The sequence below is a fragment of the Neomonachus schauinslandi genome, chromosome 7 (assembly GCF_002201575.2).
Source record: "Neomonachus schauinslandi chromosome 7, ASM220157v2, whole genome shotgun sequence".
In the NCBI taxonomy this organism is placed as follows: Eukaryota; Metazoa; Chordata; class Mammalia; order Carnivora; family Phocidae; genus Neomonachus; species Neomonachus schauinslandi.
In genome coordinates this window covers 139,410,549-139,432,191 of record NC_058409.1, presented here as the reverse complement: position 1 = coordinate 139,432,191, position 21,643 = coordinate 139,410,549, and the positions used below count along the sequence as shown (strand labels likewise).

Below are 21,643 nucleotides of genomic sequence, written 5' to 3'. Positions count from 1 at the left end.
TTGCTTGAAACTGAGCACATTGCTTCTCAGGCTAAATAACTCTATGATTGTTCTGCCAAATAGGCTGTTATCAATCTGGATGGGGTGACAGGCTAGAGGGGGCTGGGGTTTTCTTCTGTGACCAGCCTGCTCTACTGTCCTATCTCAGCATGGCAAAATAAAAATGGAACATTTGGGAGGGATTGCTTTCGGCTCACAGCCAGTGGGATTCCATGCATACATATATTCAGCATGTACCTGACATTTTTTTTTCACGAGCAGAGAAACCACTCATGATACCGCCCTGATACAAGGAAAGTATGGCTTTCTGGGATTCTGGTGGAGGCACAGAAAAGCGTGTTGGTTGAGCAGAGGGGATAAGGTGCCTCTGGAGTGGGAGCAAGGTGTGGTGCCTGAGTGGGTGATGCTCACATTAAAGCAGATACACTGTCAAACTGGGAAGCTTTAAGAGCACCTGTTGGTCTCCCGTGTAATGAGATGAAGTACTGTGACCAGCCTTTTAAAGACCAGTTAATAAAGTGTTCCTTCTTGCTAAAAACAAAACAACGTGTCTAAGAAACAAAAACATAAACTATCCATGAGGAATTGCATTTGCCTATAAGAGTCTAAAAGTGGTGCTCAAAAATTACTTTCTCTACGGAACACGTCAGGACGTGGCAGATTGCTGCAGGTGCTCAGTCGGTGGCCACGTGATAGGTGAGGTAGCTGTGTGGGTGACGGGTTGTCAGGTGGCTGTTGCAGCCCCGGCTCACCCTCCACTTGCCAGGCAGCAGGAAGGGAAAAGCATAACAGGGAAGAAGCAGTACTTGCATCAGAGAAGAAATGTGGTCACACAACTGCCCGGAGGCAACTGCGTTGACCTTGGTAGCTGGAGAGAGTGTCCGAACTGTAACGGAGCTGTGACGTAGGGGCGGTGACGTGGTTTTATTTTAATCCACCCCCCACCGACACACACACGAAGTCGAGGTTTTCTGAGTAAAGGAGATGAGGAGAAGTAGGCGTTGAGTAGGTACCTAGCGGTCTGTGCCACAAGTAAGTGCCCGCAGTCCTGCACCTTCCACGGTTGGAATGCTCTTGTTTGAGAATCTCAGGGGACAGCCCTGAATCCGCTCTTCGGTTAGCGGGTCGTTTAACACTGGCATTAAATTGGAAAATATGTTGGTGAAATAAAAAATAGTTCCCTTACCAGGCAGTTTGCTAATTTTGCATGTTTATTAAGGAAAAAGGAATGAAAAATACATTTCTTGATTATCAGAGAATTATTTGGGTTTTTTTTTTTAAGATTTTATTTACTTGAGAGAGAGGGAGAGTGTGTGCACACACACGAGCAGGAATGGAGGGGCAGAGGGAGAGGGAGAAGCAGACTCCCTGCTGAGCAGGAAGCCTGATGTGGGGCTCGATCCCAGGACCCTGAGATCATGACCTGAGCTGAAGGCAGATGCTTAACTGACTGAGCCACCCAGGCGCCCCATTATCAGGGAATTATTTGGGGGCAGTAGATATCTAGTAGGTGACTGCTTTGACCTGTGGACTAATAATAACAATCCGCTGGACTCCCCACCTTTTCAGCACCCATTTGAAGCTATAAGATAACTGAATTAGTTGTAAAATGCAGCACTTAAGATCAGATACTGTGGAAGGACATCAGGCTGTTGGCAATGGGATCATAAGGAAACCCATGCTTCACAGCTGATGTGAGCAGCTTGACCACCTTGCCCACTTGGCTCTTGTTCCCGGTGGCCCGCAGGGGGATCCCCTGTGGAGGGCTGGCGCTTGGAGCTCCCTGTGTCATGTTTCAGGTGCTGGGCTGGATCCGCAACGGAGAGTCGATGCTGAACGCTGGGCTCATCACGGCCAGCTCGTTACAAGAGGCAGAGCAGCTGCAGAGGGAGCACGAGCAGTTCCAGCACGCCATCGAGGTAGGGACACCAGCCTGCCCCCCACCTCGGGACACATCTGCTGAGCCCCCTCCCCCCTCAGGGGGACTGACCCTGAGCCCGGTGGGGTTCAGCAGGACCCGGAGTGATGATGCTGATATATCTCCAGTGTATTTCAGGGGAAGGAAACGGGCTGGCGACTGCAGTGAGGGGAGGAGGCGTGTGCCAGCCTGGGGACCTCGCAGCGCCGAGCCATCCTCCCGCCATGAGGCCCTGGCGGCACGCACCCCCCACTGTCGGGAGCACCTGCACCTGAGAACCTGAGCTGGAGTCTGGGCTGAGGGGCTTTCTGTTCTGTGGGTCTTGCACACACACTCCTGAACAGAGCAGAGCGCCGAGGGCGGCGCAGCCAGACCAGGTGCACATCACCAGTAGACAACACTATCCACGGAACTCCTCCGACTCTGGTTAACAGCAACGTTCCTCACCTTCGCGAGGTCAGGGCCAGGCCAGGGCCAAGCCCACTCAGATTCACTCTCACAGCATGCGAATTCATTATTCGTCGAGTTTTTGGCGGGGAGAGGGGAGTTAATTATGGTAGGTGGTCTCAAGGTACACTCTTGGGAAAAAGAACATTTGATTGCAGAAAACTTGTTTCCTGCTGTAGTTACATACATAGAGAAGAAAGCCACAGAAAATACTGTTAATTTATTCTCGAGATTGACATATTTTCAACTACTCAGCGCCAACAGATACATATTAACTCTTCTTCTTGAAGCCCAGACTCTGGGCATCTTTTGAAAATTGTATGCTGTGCCTAGTGAGTTCTAATAATTAAATTCCTAATACATGTCCATGTATCTGGGTGAAGGGTAGGGTTGCTTATACTGCATATAGTCTTTTATGGGGTCATTTAGTGCCTTTTCAGTGAAATGCAAAATTTTGCTGTGGTTAAAAAAGAAGAAGAAAAAGAAAAAAATCTGTGTCCACAGAAACGCATGTACTCCACCTAACTGCTGTGCTGTCTGGTGTTCTGAGTCTTCATTGGGAGAACCTGACCTGTCAGCCCCTCATGGGATCTTCTATTCTAGTGAACATACACGAGCAGGAATTCTACTGGATTTCTGGTGTTAGTTTGATATTTTAATATGGCATGAGCCTCCAGAGAATACACTTGGCTCATTCCTAGCTTTGAGTTATGTTTCTCTCTCTCTCTCTTTTTTAAAGTCAATAGTTCTTGAAAACTTTTTACTCAAGTCTAAAGTTTAAGGTAAAAATGAAAAAGGCATTCATGGTGGCCACCTTTTTTCTCCATGTGTCCATGTGCGTCTAGCTGCTATTACAAGAAGGACCAATAGGAAGAATAAACTTGGAACATTTCAACAGCTTTTTTAGAATATTGGCTATTAATTTTCCCTGCTATTTCTCAAGCTGAGAACCCCACAAGTGGGACCCATTCTGGAATGTCTTAATGCATTTCATCCTTCATTAGGTAATTTAAGCATAAGCATGGTTGTTGCTAGGCATGAAAACTTTTTTTATCTTACTGCACAGTCTGCTGTGTTTGTAGGAGTGTCCTGATGAGTATTAGGGGAAGTTGTTTCTATAAAAGCAGGTGGAGCAGCACTGCGGCAGCCTTCCCACTGCCTTCCCAGTAAACGTGTGACCGCCCAGTCAGATAAGTCTCCCCTTCTCCTTTCTGTCTCCTTAGAAGACACATCAGAGCGCCCTGCAGGTGCAGCAGAAGGCAGAAGCCATGCTGCAGGCCAATCACTACGACATGGACATGATCCGGGACTGTGCCGAGAAGGTGGCCTCTCACTGGCAGCAGCTCATGCTCAAGATGGAAGACCGCCTCAAGCTCGTGAATGCGTCTGTCGCCTTCTACAAAACCTCAGAGCAGGTGAGGAGGCAGGTTCGATGCCTTGGGCTCCTGACCAGCCTTTTATGTTGAGCTCAGTGTTATTGGACAACTCCGTCATTAATCCTCAGTCATTACTGAGCCAGTCACTTCAACCCAGGCAGAGAAAAGCATTCTAGAAGTAGAAGGGTTGTTGCTTACCTTAGGACTCAAAGAGTAATAGGTTGGAAAGGAGCTGAGAGGACCTCCGTTCTCCTCTCATTTAAATGGATAGCCTGAAATGCACCAGAGAGAGACTAGAAATTCTGTTTTTATTTCGTTCTTGTTCTGAAAGGCCTGCCTATTTTGACCCCTGCATTTGTCCTCACGTAAGACGGAGCCCATGGTTCCTTCCGATGGTCTTGGTTCCCAGGCCAACACCTTTATCCCCAGAGCCTGACCTACCACACTTGCCGGAGATGTTGCTCTGTGCTGTCAGTCACCGACCGGCCCCTCTTAGCCTGCGACTCTTCTGCTCACAGGTCTGCAGTGTCCTCGAGAGCTTGGAGCAGGAGTACAAGAGAGAAGAGGACTGGTGTGGAGGAGCCGACAAGCTGGGCCCCAACTCAGAGACGGACCACGTCACCCCAATGATCAGCAAGCACTTGGAGCAAAAGGAAGCATTCCTGAAGGTAAGGAGCCAGCCGTTTGGGGTGCTGGTGCCTCCCTGAACAGGGGACACAAATGCAAGAGGGTTCACCTGAAGATGGCAGGGTGCAGACTGTCCGTCAGAGAACCCCAGATGTTCCCAGGCACCAGGCGTGCAGGGCCTGGGGCGGTGCGGGGTGTGGGGGGGGGCCTCCCCACACCTGTAGCTCTCCCTTTGTGTGACATTGCATCCACGCTGGGCTAGTTGGTCAGAGAAAGTCTTAAAATCTTCCATTTGTGATTTACACTCCCTAGTTTTCCCAAAGAGCTGGAAACCTGTGTGAATAAAGCATGGGTGGAAGTCAGAGCACCAGATGATTCTGAGCAGAGAGAGAGATTGATTTGGTGAGACAGAAATGCCGATAGCTTGAAATAATCTTCCTTTGGAAATTCAGCCTTTTTAGGAATACTGAACCCAGTGCAGAGTAGACACAAAGCAGGAACACCTCTTGGAGTTTATAGGATTAGTTACTAATACTCACTCATCCTGCAAAAGAGACTTAATCCCATTTAGGCCCGGCTGGAAGTTTGAACTCTGAGAAGCTTTAAATGAGGAATTTCTCTAGCCGCCTTTGTCTCGTGTGTGTGTGTGTGTGTGTGTGTTCATACCTAAATCACCCAAATGTAAAAAAGTGCTCAAAACATTTGGCAACATTTCCATGTTTCTGTGATGCATTCTTTCACTCTTGAAGAATCTTCTGAGGCTCTGCCTGTTGCTACTCAGACCTGTTAAAAATAGGTGTGGTGTGTGCTTTTCATTGTCACTTTATTGAGTTTTGTTTTGGCATTCTGACCCCTCTGACCCCATTTCCTGTTACATTTAATAATTTCTGTTTCCATTCTGAAGGTGATGTCTGACAGTTACTGTTTAGTCTGGGAGAACAGATTGTAACTCTTTGAAAATTCTATCTGGTCATTTATTTTGAGCTTCCATCACATGACTTTCTTTGTAGCAGATCAGGGTGGGAAAACAGCGGTGACTCCCTCAGCCTCCAGTTGAACCATTTCAAACAGAACTTGAAAGCCCTGGGCTTACGTGTCCTTGCTTGTTACAATTATGAAATGCCCGCCACTGTGAGGACGTTTCCATTGGGATCCTCATAATTTGCCTCTCTTTCTCTGCAATCCATTTAGAATAAACAGAATTGAATACTACTTAGTCTAAATAAGACAGATACTTAGATAAAATTATAAAACAAAATACTCACTGGCCTGTTCAGATTCCTTCACTCAGCTGGGTTCAGTAGTGTCTGTGTATTGGATAGCTTTAAACTTTTCATAATGGAAGTTTAAAGATACATACAGAAATAGAACAGGTAACAAACTCCTATGTACTTCTCACCCAGCATCAGTAGTTATCAGCACATGGGCATATGCCCACTTTCCCTGGGCTACTTTAAATTCTAGATATTACATCATTTTATTTGTAAATACTTCAGTATGTATTTAAACATTAAATTCTGCCTTTCTAAAACATAACCACAACACCATTATCGGATCCTGAAAATTAACAGTATCTCTTATTTTATACAAAATCCAACAGTGTTCAAATTTCTCTGACCCGTATTGTCTTATATATGGTTTTAATCAGAATTCAAACAAGGTCCGCACATTGACTTTATTGATATGTCTCTTAAATCTCTCTCTCTTTTTTTAAAGATTTTATTTATTTGACAGAGATATAGAGAGGGAACACAAGCAGGGGCAGAGGGAGAGGGAGAAGCAGGCTTCCCACGGAGCAGGGAGCCCGAAGTGGGGCTCGATCCCAGGACCCTGGGATCATGACCTGAGCAGAAGGCAGACGCTTAATGACTGAGCCACCCAGGAGCCCCTCCAAATCTCTTTTAATCGAAACACCACTCTCTCTATTTATTAGCTGAAGAAGTAACTTATACTGTGGGATTTTTCTCACTCTGGATTTCCATAATTGCATCCTGTGGAGTCATTTTTTACCATCCTGGATTCTCTAAGTGTGTTATGTTGAGAGCCTCACTTGGATTCAGGCTTGAGTGTGAGTGTGTGCGTGGGCACTCTGCGTACCTGGCATTCCATCAGGAGTCACATAAGGTCTGCTTCTCTTTTGTCTATGTGATAGGAGGGTTTACCATTGCTTCAACCGTGGTAAGTCCATTTAATCCATTATGTGCTTCTCTGTCTGCCTTTTACCTAATGGGTTGATTACCCTGTGGTGATAATGCTTCATTAGGAGTTGCAAAATGGTGAGATTCTATCATTCCTTCTGCCTTGATTAGCTAGAATTATTCCCTCTTTAGCTATTTGGTTACTCTCAAATAGAGTTTGTCCAGAAAAGGCAGGCTAAGTGCTTGTTTGCTTATCATTTTCAGAATAATGAGCTGTTGCCCTAGCAACATCTGCATAGGATTAGTTTTTGTTCTATCTTCATGGATTTTAAGATATTTGGTGTGTTTTGATCAATTGCAGTCATTTATCTTTTTATATCAACTTGTCCCATTCGTGGGAGCTCCTTCCAGGCAGGTTGGCTCTGACGTCCTCCTGACATAACCCCAGTTGTCTGCGGCCACTTCCTCACTGTTTGGAGTGCAACCAATTTTAGGATAATCTGTGGAGACTCGTGATACATTCTTCTCTTAATTAAAAAGTGTCCTAGCTCCATGTACTGCAAAGGTCTGGAAATAGTGACCAACCAGTAATAATGAGCTCCCTGTGTCTTGTCCAGATTGTGGTCTAAATACCATGTATCAGAAGGCGGAAACAGAGCTTCTAGAAGAAAGAGTAATTCCAGAGCTGAGACAGGAAATGGATAAGATATTTCCAACTCACATATAACTAAGGGTATTTTCCCTCTTTTTTTTAATACATTAATGAAATTACTTACTTGGTTTATAAACGTGGAATCCATCAGTCATCTATTACCACAATAACACCACAAAACAAACCACCCCAAAACTGATGGCTCAAACCAGGGGTTGGCAGTCTAAGCCCCCGAGAGCTAAATCCATTCACTCTTCACTCCTCTCCATGTTGCCCGTGGTGGCTTTCCTCCACAGTGGTTGGGTTCAGTACTTGCTACCGGGAGGTAGACAATACAGGACTTGGAAAGCTGAAAATGCTGTCTGCCCTTTCCAGAAATCCGGGCACAGCTTAGCTGGGTGCTCTCACTCAAGGTTTCTCCCAAAGCTGCAGCTAGGTTGTTGGCTGGGGGCCCGGAAGGAGAAGGACCCCACCTCCTCTCTGTGCAGGCCAGTGGCCTCTCTCAGTCCCCTGCCCTGTGCACCTCTCCGTGGGGCGGCGCTCAACACGGCAGCTGACTTCCTCAGAGCAAGAGGTCCAAGACAGATTTTTTTTTTTTAATTGAAATAGGATGTAACCTATGTATTCTCCAAACCACAGGTTGGCCCGACGAATGTTTTAGTTAAAGATGTGTGTTAGAGCTATATGATGTTGTCATCCATACGTACTCAAAATACATGTTTGTCGAAGTCCCATTAACAACACCTTGCCCTCCATGATTCTCTTAGGCTTGCACACTTGCTAGAAGGAATGCAGATGTCTTCCTGAAGTACCTGCATAGGAACAGTGTGAACATGCCTGGAATGGTGACCCATATCAAAGCCCCTGAACAACAAGTGAAAAGTGAGTACAGCTACGAGTCATTTTACTGGCAAGCAGTACAAGGAGTTGGGCAGGATGTGTTCTAAAATCCTGAGACCCAAGGCTTCATTTTAAATATACATTTCATATTATTAAAGTTCTTGCCAGTTATCTTTGTTTAATAATAAAATATGAAGCAAATGATGCAGATTGATACTTTGTTGACTAAAGTTGAAGAGTATAAGCAGGGAGAAAATGCAGCATGATATTTATTAGTATGGACTATTTTGTTCAAGCAAGTGAAAATACTGTTAATTGGGGGAAAAGGAAAACCAGAATTTATCTAGAGTCAAAATATTTTTAAAAGTTCAAATTAAGAAATTATACACCAAAATCATTGCTGGAAGGTATTATAGATTTGTATACTAAAGCATTAATAAAATCAAATTGCCAAATATCATACATTCTGGTATCATTTGAGAGTAAAAATCTGTAAAGCCATGGGTTTTTATGTATGCATATATATAATGTTAAGTGCATGGAAACTCGTCTGGGAAAATTTGATACTAAACTGTTAATAGGATTGGTATGGATAGAAGTGAGGAGGACTGATGGTTTTCACTCTAGAATTCTGATTGAATACTTTACAATGGAAATAATCTCAGAAAATGATTAAGAGTTTGAAACAGTCTTGACATTGAGGCACCTGCTATCCTCACCATGAGCTTCAGGGGCCGGCAGTAAACAGATGAGGAACCTGGGGCCCCACACAGCCTGCGCTCTCAGAGTTGGGCCTCATAGGGGAACAGTTGCCATAATCCATTAACAAATGATTCGTCTCACTGTTTAAACCCATATGGTTGGCAGAAATGTTGTGTATTATACTCCCTGTTCATCTGGATTCATCTGTCAGAGGTGTCACAGAAAAATGATCTGTCGCACTGGTAGAGTCCTCTGCGCTCCACAGAGGAGATTTCGTATTTGTTACTTGGTGGACTGCCCTCTTGGGGAAATGAGTGACTAACACAGCCATTTCTCAGCAGGAGCAAGTCTTCATTGCCAGCAAGTTCCTTGCATTGGTAGTCGGTTTATTTGGCTCATTTCATGTAAAAATCATTGCCTTTCTCTCATCCTTCAGTATTGCCTTTGGTTGTTGGTCGTACTCTGCTTTCTCTGATCAAAGATGTTATGATCCTTCCTGGGTTGTACCACATGTGTGCGTGTGTGAGAGGAGAGGGTGCTCTACATGCACATGCACTAGGTAGTCACTGCGCCCTTGCTGCCGTGTATCATCATTCTGGGTGCTACGGACAGTTAAAAACAGAATGTCCTGTTTCTCTCATTGGGTACTTGGGGACGAAAGATTTATGTGTGGGACAGTGCGGCAAATCCACGTAAGGGTGAGGGTGCCAGAAGAGACAGCATCCCAAGACCCCAGACAGTCCTTCAGGTACATGAGGAAGCCCCAGCTGGTTTCCCGTCCCAGTCTGGGCGGGGGCGGTCAACGCTCTGCTTGGCCGCTTACTTGCCCAAGTCAGTCGGGCTCCCGGCAGGGACTGTAGAAAGAAGAGCCTGGAAAAGACCCGTTGGCTCATGTTAATTTTCACATGTGATACTTTCATTTAATTTTTTGACTGGCTTCAAATTTCAAAGTCCTAATTTGTGTCACTACATTAGTTTAATTTTTCAGTAAAGATAATGGAGCATGACCACTGAACTGCCACATAAATCCTGCTCACAGGTTCATGTTTCTCAGCCCACCCGGACCTTGGGAAATATTTGTGGATAATTTAGTATTTTTAAGGTTTCCCAATATTAATGAAGCTATAATCTAGATACCATTTATTTGATTTGCAGTTTGTCTCTAGAATCTTCTTCCAAAGTTCCTTGTATATTTTATAAACTTTGAGTAAAACAGACTTACTGTAAAAAAAATTAAGTGTACAAATGTATATAAATTTCCTATTTTGTTTGCCAGTGGTCACCACCATTAAGACTTTTTTGTGGGTATGTCTATGAATATGAACATAAATATATAGAGAAAAACACGCATGGATTCCACTCCTCTCACCATCCCGCATTTTTATTTTTTTACCAAAATGGGACTGTTTTTTGCTGCAATTTTCTTCTTTCACTTAATAATGCATCTTAGTCCTCTTTTGGGGCACCTGGATGGCTCAGTCAATTAAGCATCTGACTCTTGATCTCAGCTCAGGTCTTGATCTCAGCCAGGCCTGGGTGTCGAGCCTACTCAAAATAATAATAATAATAATAATAATAATAATAATAGTATATCTTAGTCCTTTTTCTATATCACAATTTAAAGATCTGCTCTATCATTTTTAATGTCCAGGATAATGATTTCGTAGTTGACTTAACCTGTCTCCCAGTTGGGCTCAGATGTCACTGCCAGTTTTTCCAAACAGTGCCTTAGTGTTTGTGCACCTGAGTACATGTGGCTTGTGTAAGCACCGTACATCTGAAAGATGAATTGCTGGTTCAAAGGTATGCACACTTGCGATGATGTCACCTGTCGCCACCTGTCGCCAGAGCGCCTGCTGCAAGAGTGGTGCTGTCTCCCCTCAGTAATACGGGGTCACCCCTGCATGTTCCTCTCCCCCAATCCTGCCAGCGCTGAACAGCACCAGGGCTTGCCAGGAAAAGGGTGCAAGATGGTCTCATTGTCTGAGTGAGGTTAAACATGTTTCTGTGTATTTAGTGGCCATATTTTAGAAATTATGAACTTCATGTTTATATGCTTTGCTCAGGACACTGGGGTGGCTCAGTCAGTTAAGTGTCTGCCTTCAGCTCAGGTCATGATCTCAGGGTCCTGGGATCAAGCCCCACATCGGGCTCCCTGCTCAGCAGGGAGTCTGCTTCTCCCTCTCTCTCTCTCTCAAATAAATAAAATCTTTATATGCTTTGCTCATTTTTCTAATGGACCGTTCATCTTTCCCTGTTGACAAGCAAGTACATTTGGTCTGTGTTGTATTTTCCCAATAATTTTAACTAGCTTTTTATTGGTGCTGTACTGTTATGGTGGATTTTGTTTGGTTATGACATTTACAGTGTTATGTAATCAGGGTTTTTGGCCTTTCTGGCTCCATGCTTCTCTACTTCATGTCCCTGCTTCTCCTAATGGCTTATGTTTTTGTTTTTGTCTTTGTAAAAAAAAAAAAAAGAAGAAAGAAAAAACAAAACTGTGTTTTCTTCTAGTACTCCACCATTATGACATAGATCCTTTATACTAAATTCTTTCTACAGGAAGGTTTTAATGTTGTTGAACAAATTATTTAATACTGAAATAATTATTTAATTATTTAATACAAATTATTTAATACTAAAACAATTTAAAATTGTTTAAGCCATTGTCAGATTGCCCCAGCAGGGGATGCAATAGCTTATCCCACTCATCCAGCTAACCAAAGATACTGGAGGCCAGTCTTCAGTTTCCAGTGACCTCAATCGTAAGACAACAAATTGGGGTAAGAGCAGAAGGAGAGGTCTGAGGTCTGGTGGACACGCTCACTGAGAACATTGGGCGAGCAAGCCGTGTGGCTTGTAATTTAATACTCTGTCTTGCATTGACATTTGCATTAAGTCTTTAAAGAACGTTGAATGGGATTTTGCAAGTGTTTTCACTGGTTGCAAGCCCCGACATATGTCTTTGTCTTTATTCTCTTAGATATCTTGAATGAACTCTTCCAGCGGGAGAACAGGGTATTGCATTACTGGACCATGAGAAAGAGACGGCTAGACCAGTGCCAGCAGTATGTGGTCTTTGAACGAAGTGCCAAGCAGGTCAGTCATTACACCGGGCTCCCCCGTGCTCTCCACCCTCTATTTAGACTTCCAGCCTCCCCTGGGAAGCTCTTGACCTGTCAGCCACTTTGAAAACCACTTTCAAATGATCAAGAGGGTCATGCCTTTTAAATAAACTTGTCATGAAAAGAAAACCCACACCCCGTAGAAGTGGGTTTGGGCCCTCAGCAAGTGTGTCACACAGCCCGCCTCTGCTGCCGTTGGCTCATATTTAGGACCACCAGGGACAAGTCCTACTTATGACAATGATTCAAAAATCATTGTGGGATCTAGGTTCTGTACTTGTATAAATACAAGTGGGTGGGTGTTTTGTTTTTTTTTATTTTGCTATAATTATATTTTCAAGGTAAAATTTTGTTCTTCAGATAACTTGAGCTAAAATTAGGTAAGAAGTGTGATAGAATTTCTAAGAATTCAGCAGAGTAAAAAAGTGTTCATGCAGTTGACTAATGCAGAGACATCAAGAGGGTATGTTTAGGGGGCATCAGGCTGGCTCACTTAATAGAGCACAGGACTCCTGATCTCAGGGTCATGAGTTCAAGCCCCATGTTGGGCGTGGAGCCTACATAAAAAAATAAATAAAAAGGTATGTTTAGAGTTTCCATCTTCTGAAGTCGTTTTGGGATAAGTGCTTCCGCCGGTATGGTTAGTCGTGGAAGATCGTTGTAGCGTAAAGTCTGTCTGACCCCTAACTTGAACTAAGATTCCTGTCACTTCTCTTTGGCTTTAACGGTAGCATAGGAATCTGTAAGCTGTTGGTCCAGAATGTGGAGAGTCTGGAGGGCACGGAGGACAGAAGGCTCATTCTCAGAACGCCTGTGTGAGCCAGCTCATGTCCTGCATGTCAGGGGGCTTAGAGTCCCTTTGGTGCTGTGGGTCGCTGGTGACCACATCAGACTTGGACGGTCTTCTGACTTCACCTGTGCCTGCCACAGAGTAGGCATTCAGTTAAATCTTTTAGCTTAAAGATTAAATCTTCCTCAGCACAGTTTCCCACTTAGGGAGAATATTTTCTTTTGATTTGGTCAATGTTGGTTTCGAGTGGGCAGCGAGGTGCTCAGAATGGCTCGGTTCCCTCGAGGTTTGTAAGCTGCAGTTTCTGGTCCATAGATCTGGCACCCAGACTCAACCCTTCCCTCATCTTGGCTGATGTTACTAGAGGTAGTTATATTCCCAACAGAAGTGGCAAGCAGTGTTTTTAGTGTTTAAATTACATTTTATTTAATGATAGTTCAACCATATTTCAGACTCATGGGGCCTGATTTTGTTTCTAATTAGAGATTATCTCATAATCTCTTCTCATATGTCTTTATTGTTTCTCTGTTGAAAGACAAGCAGTCATTCAGCTACAGAGAACACAATTGTAAATAATCATTTTAATGGAGAAAAACAATGGAATGTGTTGTTGCTTTTTCCTAAAGTCAGCTCATGTGCCAAAAATGAAATCAGGAAGTGTAGGCCATTGCAGCCCACTGGGTTCTATGCTGTGCTCACAGTCCCGTAGTGAAGTTGCTTGTTTGTAACCCCAGTCCTGGAGGCTCCTCCTGATGCACGGGCCTCAGGACGGCACCCTGAGCTTAACTGGCTGGAACGCGGAGCAGTGATTTCCGCCCCAGCTCTGTGGGCGAGTCCCGGCCCTCGGGCTTCCTGGGCGCCTCCGGCCTCCTTGGCACTCTTCCCAGGCTCTCCACTGCTGAACGCTGGCATCCTCTCAGGCTTAGTCTGGGGCTAGCTCTAGTTTCTTTCCTATCTTCTTACCTCCTCTGCTGGTACCTTGTCATGAAGGTAGCCCTGACCTCTACTTCGGGTCTGCAGACTCAGAAATCCCAGCTGCCTCCTTGGTGTCTCTACTTTGGCCTCACTGAGAGCAGAACTGGACTCGTGAAGCCCTGTCCCCCCTCCTCATCTTACGTGGGTGACCCCCAGGCCCCCTCATCTTATGGGGTGTGTTCCCCAGGCTCCATCGTCCTATGTGGGTGTCCCCCAAGCCCCCTTCTCTTACAGGGTGTATCCCCCAGGACCCCCTTCTCTTACAGGGTGTGTCCCCCACACCCCCTCACCTTACAGGGTGTATACCTCCTGCTTCCTTTCTTTCCCCAGTTTCCCACCTTCATTCCCTCGTGAGTCCCATAGGTGTAGACCCCCCACACGGGTCAGATCTGCCCTCCCCCTTCACAGTCAGAGCCATCATGCTATAGAAACCCCAGCTGTGTCCTGCCTGAATCTTTGAGCCAGTTTGCTGACCAGTGTTACTTCTTCCATTCACTGTGTACTGAAATTCCTTTTCTACATGGCAGCCCATTAGTTTTCACAGAAAAGTCCAAACTGGGCCTGTGAGCTCCTGGGCCCTCCTGCCCTCCCCATCTTCTCTCCAGCCTCACCTTCAGCCTCCATAGCGGGCCAGCTCACCAGCCTGGGGCCATGGTGCATGCCCCTCTACCTACTGAGCTTCTCCCCATTCTTCTGAGCCTGTTGCTTCCCAGCCAGCCTGTCCTAGTTTAGACACCACTTCTGCTGACCTACCGTTCTAAGCATGGTATCCCTGCTCTCATTTGTCTTTGTGCATCTTTGTCCATCTCCCTCCTCCTGCCCACTCTACAGGGGCAGGGCCAAAGCTTCGCTCATTCTCCAGTCCCCCAGGTAGCACCTGACTCCACAGTAGGCCTTCAAGAGACAGCGTGCTGTAAATGTGGAAAAACCTGGGACCTTTGGAGTGAATTGACAAACATCACTTTCTACCTTGATTCAGCAGCAGTGTTAACATTGTTCCAGGGGCGGGATAGCCATGCTCAGGCATAACAGCCGTAATTCCCGTGCAGTCAGCTGTCCAGGTCATGGTTTCCTTCTAAAATGCTGTAAATGCTGTGATGTATCTAATAAACACAGTGACATTTCTGCTCTAAGACTAGCAAAGTACAGTGGCTGATTCAGAGATTACAAGTGGCAAATATAAAAGCTTCTACATTTTTATGTTTCTTTCCCCCAGTGTTGTGTTTTTAGATGCATATGTAAGTCTGATTTCACTTCAGTTATATGGAAATAGAAGTAGTGAAACAACTTTTATCTAAGGGCATGAGATAGCACACACGTTAGAACCGGGTCATTGCAGTCTGAACCTCGCTGGCCCCCTTCCCTTCTCCTCAGGTGCGCTCACCTCTCTCCTGCAGCCACAGGGCTTAAGGCATGTCCTCTCCTAGCAGCTCCCCAGTGGCACGTTTGTGTATCATGGGATAGGACCCCCAAAGAGCAAGTGTGGTGGATCCCACCTGGTACTCACTGAAGGCAGGAAAAGGAAGAAAGGCCTAAACATTTAGCAGTGTGAGGGTCTCAAATCATCCCTTCATCCACATCTTCTCAGTATCCTTGTTGAAAGGGTCTTAGTTGTAGTTTCTTCTACTGCGAGTGCATTTCACCGCTATAGGAACCGTTTAATCATTGCGATATGTGAGGTGGTTACAACTTTCTAGAATGTCAGGTTTTTCCTTTTCCTTTTGGAATTATGATACTTATTTCAGAAGCTCATCTGTCCTTGAAAGAGGTACTTGTAGGTGTGTACCAGCCTGGGCTTGTGACTGCACATCTGCGTGGGCGACGCAGGGAGTGGGCCTCCTTTACCAGGGCTCAGGCATGAGCGTCTCCATTCCTTCCCTCCCCAGGCTCTAGAATGGATCCATGACAACGGGGAGTTCTACCTTTCCACACATACCTCCACGGGCTCAAGCATACAGCACACCCAAGAGCTACTGAAAGAGCACGAGGAGTTTCAGATCACCGCAAAGGTAGGTTCAGGTTGGTCGTCTATACACCCAGCAGGGTTTTCCAGAATAACCTAGAACAGGATACTTCATGTACATAAGATAGTTCTCAAAAAAAAAAAATCACTTAAACACCTTATCCAAAATTGGAGAAACAGAGGGACCCCAGTGGCTCGTTGTATATTAATGTAGGTGACACTTCTTTCTGCCTTTCACGCTTCCCCTCAGCTGTCCCTCCCTTTATGTGGTGTTTCCTTTGGGTCCTCTGACTTCGGCAGATACCTTTATGTTTTCTCTTTTGTCCTTTTCATTATTCTTTTTCTTTGTTTTTTTATTCCCCCAAGGTCTTTTCTGAGTACTTGCTATTTTTAGGAAACACTGGTGTTACCGACTTGGCTTGGGTGTGTTCTGAGGACGCTTCCTTGCCTGGTCTCTGGTGGGTGACACTTGCTACCGTAGCCCTGCCCACACGCGTCCCATCTGGTCGGGAACCTGTCTGGGCTGCGGGGGGCAGAGTTCACCTCTGCACGCTCTCCTGCCGGCTCTTCATAGGCTTATGCAGGTGGAGACATCTTCACTTTCCTCCTGAAAAGCGAAGTAGAATTAAAGACGTGGCGTATGTAATATATGGGCATAAATATGAATTTTTAAGCAAATCTGTAAGACTCCACACATTGCCATGAATGTTTTCCCAGTTAAAGTGTATACCCACAGAGGCTCATTCTTTTACCTCAAAACAATTTTGAGATTTTTAGAGTTCCCTTCTCAAGCTGTGCTAATTTTTGGTTTTTCAAAGTTTTATTTTCAGACGTGCCTATGTTTTGGGTGATAGATTTGAGTTTTTTTTTTTTAAACTGGAAATTCAAATTTACTAGTAGAAATAAATGATCGAGCTGGATAGTATTTTTCATTAAAAAGAAGTATTGCCACAAAGTAAAAAAAAAATTGATTTCCTCATGTGGCCCTTAAGGTGGCTTTGAAAACCGTCAATGGGAAATTTTTAAATCCTCTAGAGTGGCAACAGCTACTTTGTATTATGTTTATTTGTACTTTTTGTTTTCTGTAACTGTTTCTGACCCCTCCTGCTATTCTGCCCTGCCCTCTACTACTGCCCGCCCGCAAGATGTAGCTTATTTCCTTCCCCTCACCCTCGGGGTGCTGGGCTCTGGAAACCCCTGGTCTTTGCTCTGGAAGAGCACACGGTCCAGTGTGGCTGCCGACAGACTGACCCCTGTAGGGCTCGGCGCGAGCTGGCACTGGCGGGGGCACCGTGAGCATTGGGGGGCGGGGGTGTCAGACAATCAGGCGATGACAGCCGCACCCAGAGGGGCCATGAGCACCCACAGGAGGGCACCCGCCCACTCATCTGAGGAGAGCTGACCTGCCTGCCTCTGCAGGTAAGCAGCGTGTCTTTTGCTTCCTAGATACAGCACCCCTTTGGCTACATAATTCTTGTTTTTTGTTAATAGTTGGATAATAAATTACAGTTGTGTGCATTATATGATCTATCTTCGTTTCTTTGAATAGCCTTTGATTATGGAGGTATTAAGAAAATGCCTAAGATACCACTCAGAGGTAGATTTAAGATTTGTTCCTTTTCTCGAACTTACATCTCCATTAATGCTGCCCTCCGCAGGTCAGTATGCACAGCCAAACAGCCCGGTCACTGCACAACCCCAGGGGGCGCCATGCACACAGAATGTGATGTGCATGTCACCATCTACAGTGCACTAGCGTGACAGTTGTGTTCCGCCAGTGGGGTGTATACAAAAGGATTTTTTATTCCTGAATTTTCCTTCTCAAATTTGGGGTGTGGTTATTAAAGAATGAGCAGGAATGGGCATATTTTTGCCCTTGCGTTTTGTAAAAATAAGCAAATGAAATCACAGGTAATATCTGACCTTGCTGTTTCCCAGATATACAGAGCTCTTTCTTTCACTGAATACATTGAGTCAGTTTTGCCAAGAGGAACTGGTAGATTTTGAAAAGAACACCTCTCACTTTCTTTCTTAGCATTTTTTCCCTTTGGTTTCCGGCTGCCTTTGTTTTAATCCGATAGCAACTGCTCTGGTGTTTGGAGATGTTGCTTGCCTTCTTTCCCCCATCACAGTTTCTTCTAAGAACCATTTTTCTTTTGTTATGTAGAGAATCTTTTGCTTTGACATAACAGTCTTCCAGTTCAGTTGTTACAGCGGCTACTACTGTAACATATTTAGTGTAATAGAAATAAAGCCTTTTGGTTACTATCTGACCTATGACTCAACTGCATTCCTTTGCAACTCTTAATGTAATAATTTCTCAAAGTGCTTTGCAGGCATTGCCTGCATCCAGGTCATGAGTGTTTACTTAAAAGCCAATTTCTGTCCTTATTCGAGACTTAGTGACTTAAACTATTTAGGAGAGAGACCTAAAGATGAACAAATTTAAACAACGTCCCAGGTGATTTTTATGTAAGCACACTGGAGCCAGAAATCCACTGCCTGAGACCTGCAGAACTCTGCCTTCCCCTTCCCGCACACCTCCTGATCACCCGTGTCCCCAGTGCCAAATGCCTTAATCTGACAGAAATGGTCTAAGACCATTGAATGTGCATCCTTCCTGGGTTTCCATTTACTTAAGAACATGGTGAGTAAAGATCCTTTGAGCATGTGGACTCAGAAATTCAGTTTGCTTTTATTTTTCTACAAGCCCCTGATTGTGCCGACTGATGACGTTGTTCAAGTTATAACAGTTGTATTCTTTTAAAATAAAAATCTACTTATGTAACAGTCTCTAGGAATAATAATAATGATGATGGAAACCTGTATAATACTTCATTTTAAGAGATGTAGAAAGTTTTTTCCATAGTGTTGAGTAGCCTTCTGGAGAAAAATTGAGTTGTATTCATATCCCACCTTGATACCAAGGTAACTGTCAGAAAAAAGGCTCAAGTTCAGCAATGAAAACCTGACCGACTAGAAGAAGTAACAGGACACAAAACCAAAGCCCATAAAAGAATGATAAAAATGACATACACAAAAAAATGTGAAAATTTCTAAAGGGCAGTCCACTGTAACTAAAAGACAAAAAGCAGAGAAGATAAATACGCAGTTCATATCACAAAGGGCTGATTTCTCAGTCTCAAAGAGCTTTTATAAATCAATAAGACAAAACAAAGTGGACAAAAGATATTAAAGAGGGCTCACAGGAAAGGAATTACAAATGGCCTTTAAATATATGAAATTATCAAATTTACCTAAAATAAAATTATACATCAGAACTGCAGTGTGTTCTGTTTTCACAAACCAAGAGATTGGCAAAGATCAAAAAGCTTGCAGCTGCGTCTTAGGAGGTGGGGAACGGAGGTGACCTCTGCAGGCGTCACTGATTACCGCCCATCACAGACGCACTTACCGTCCCCCCTCCCCGGTAGGCCCACATCGTGAAATGCGGACTCTGCACATGCCCAGATGGGCGTTTTTGCCTGCTTTGTGCCGGTCGTGGGGAAAGCGCAGGAGCAACATGAAGGTTCGTCAGTGGAAGCGCATTCACTTATAGAAACATTATGCAGCTCTCAACATAAAACAGGGTTGCTGCTTGTGTTCCAAAGGTGAAGGATAACTGAGTTGTTAAATGAAAAGTACTAGGTGTAGAGCAGGGTTTATTGTGTGCAAGCGTTTAGGTACAAAACAGGAAAAAATACACACGTACCCACCTCTGTACTAAAACGTCTCTTCTATCCTTTCTTACCTTTTGAATTTTGAATTCTATGCATACATTTGAAAAATACCCATTAAAATAAAAATACATATCGAGATATAAAAGGTTCATGAATGAGCAGATTCATCATACTTAATTTTTATCCCATCATTCATTCATTCAGTCATTATTCTTGGAGCCCTGGCCACATACCAGGAACTGCTCTGGGTGCTGGGCTCATGGACTGCAGTTTCCAGCTAGAGAAACAGGCAATAACAAGATGAATGGGTAAATATATATACCTGTGCATGCGAACTAATAAGGGAAAGCCCTCGGGGTTGAGGGAGAGGCTTGGCCACACCTCTTGGAGAAGCCTTGACTCTCAGATTGGCGTCTCTTGTTTACATAAAGTTGCAAGCCACGGGGCTCTGCCTCTAGGCCATCTTCTGCTACATTTAGTGTCCTAATCAGTATCACCCTGTTGGTGTTACACGCCTGCAGCTGGTCTGTTTTGTGATGTGTATTATGCAGACATCCTCCTATCCATTCTTAGTGTTTTTGTTTTCTCTTTGAATTGTCTTTTTTATCTTCACCTCTATGACCCCAGTGCTTACAACATGAAACAGTTTTCTTGCCTCCTTAACGATACACATAACTCAGAGTATCCTTCCTGGATGGCGCAGGGGATGAGAAGCGCTCCTAGGGTGTCACAACAGAACCTTCTTTGTGCTTCTCAGCACATTAGTATTTGGGCACACAGCAGTGTAACCTTATCTAGACAACAGTTTGTTAACAATCCTGCCGTACTGTTATTCTCTTTGATATTAAAATTTAATAATGGTTCTAAGTTAAGTCCCTCTTGGAATTTATGCTTCCAAGTCTGAAACTTTGACTTCTTTATTTGGTTTATAATTAGTCTTTTTTTTTTTTTTTTTTTTTAAAGATTTTATTTATTTATTTGAGACAGAGAGAATGAGAGAGACAGAGAGCACATGAGAGGGGGAAGGGTCAGAGGGAGAAGCAGGCTCCCCGCCGAGCAGGGAGCCCGATGCGGGACTCGATCCCGGGACTCCAGGACCATGACCTGAGCCGAAGGCAGTCGCTTAACCAACTGAGCCACCCAGGCGCCCTGGTTTATAATTAGTCTTGTCTTAACATATCCAGAAAGGTGTCATGTTGATAAGTGAAAAGATTTGGTTGAGGGGCTTCTGGGTGGCTCAAGTCGGTTAAGCATCCAACTCTTGATTTTGGCTCAGGTCATGATCTCAGTGTCCTGAGATCAAGCCCTGCATTGGGCTCTGTGCTGGGCGAGGAGTCTGCCTAAGATTCTCTCTTTCCCTCTTCTTCTGTACCTCCCTTCTACCTCTTCTTCTCTTAAAAAAAAAAAAAAAAAATTGGTTGACAGATCTTTTCCCTTTAGCTCACTCTACTTGAGTTCATTTCCATACCAGATGAAAGCCCAATAAACTTCAGGGTGGTTTAAGTTTTGCTGATTTTTCCAGTAAACAGCTTGAATAGAATCTGGAATAGTTAATTTTTTTCACAGAGACATGATTGTATCTGAGTTCTGTTTTCACTTGTTTTTTGAAAAGTGTTAATGCCTGTTAAGAGTAACTACCATGCTCATTAAAGTTATAGGCATATACATACTTGCACAAAGAACCTAATGTTAATTTATTTTCTCAGGAAATGTTTGGTAAATGTCCATTAGGTGCCAGGCACATGGAAGTGAGTGAGATATTAGGAAACAAAACAGACATCCCTGGCCTGTGGAGGTTACATTCTAACAAGAGACAGGCAGGCAGTAATGGTATTAAGTGAACCTCATCCTTGTTGGAAGGTGATCCATGCCATGGGAAGAGTAGAGCCGACAGGGTAAGTAAGGATAGCTGGGGCAGGAAGGGGGAGTTGCAATTTTAAGGGAGTCAGGGAGGGCCTGCTGAGAAGGTGGCCTTTAGTCGAGCAGAGACATAAAGGAGCCACAGAGACATCTCGGGGAAGAGCATTCCGGGCAGGAGGGGTGCTGGGGCAAAGAACCAGGGACAGGGAGTACGTGTGGGGCCCGCATGTTGGACGCTGGGGCCAGTTGGGCACTTGGCTGCAGCTAGGTGTTTGTGCAGAGCCCAAGGATTTTTACAGCGGGCTTTATAGGTTGCCTAGTGAATTCTGCCTCAAATTTACTGTATAAACTAAGATAATTTATCCAGGTTTTGAGCTCTGACCTTTATCATTTTGGGGATTTTTTTTTCTTTTTTTGAGACCTCTGCTCTCACGTACACCTGTTGGGGATTTTTAAAGTCAGCTTCCTGCATGTTAGGCATAGAGATTTTCTAGATAAAGGTCGGTGGAGAAAACCAGGTTCCCTGCGAGAGGAGTAACTGTACTCGCTG

The 21,643-nt window shown here is 44.5% G+C and overlaps 1 protein-coding gene across 1 annotated transcript in view; it reads left to right on the top strand.

The window, feature by feature from the left end:
• Positions 1–21,643, top strand: part of TRIO (trio Rho guanine nucleotide exchange factor) — a 224,096-nt gene that overhangs the window by 92,044 nt on the left and 110,409 nt on the right. Inside the window, exons 16-21 of the mRNA XM_044916685.1 lie at positions 1,800–1,919; positions 3,589–3,780; positions 4,260–4,409; positions 7,926–8,040; positions 11,684–11,799; positions 15,477–15,599. Coding sequence (XP_044772620.1) covers positions 1,800–1,919; positions 3,589–3,780; positions 4,260–4,409; positions 7,926–8,040; positions 11,684–11,799; positions 15,477–15,599 — 816 coding nt within the window. The remainder of the gene's footprint in view (positions 1–1,799; positions 1,920–3,588; positions 3,781–4,259; positions 4,410–7,925; positions 8,041–11,683; positions 11,800–15,476; positions 15,600–21,643) is intronic.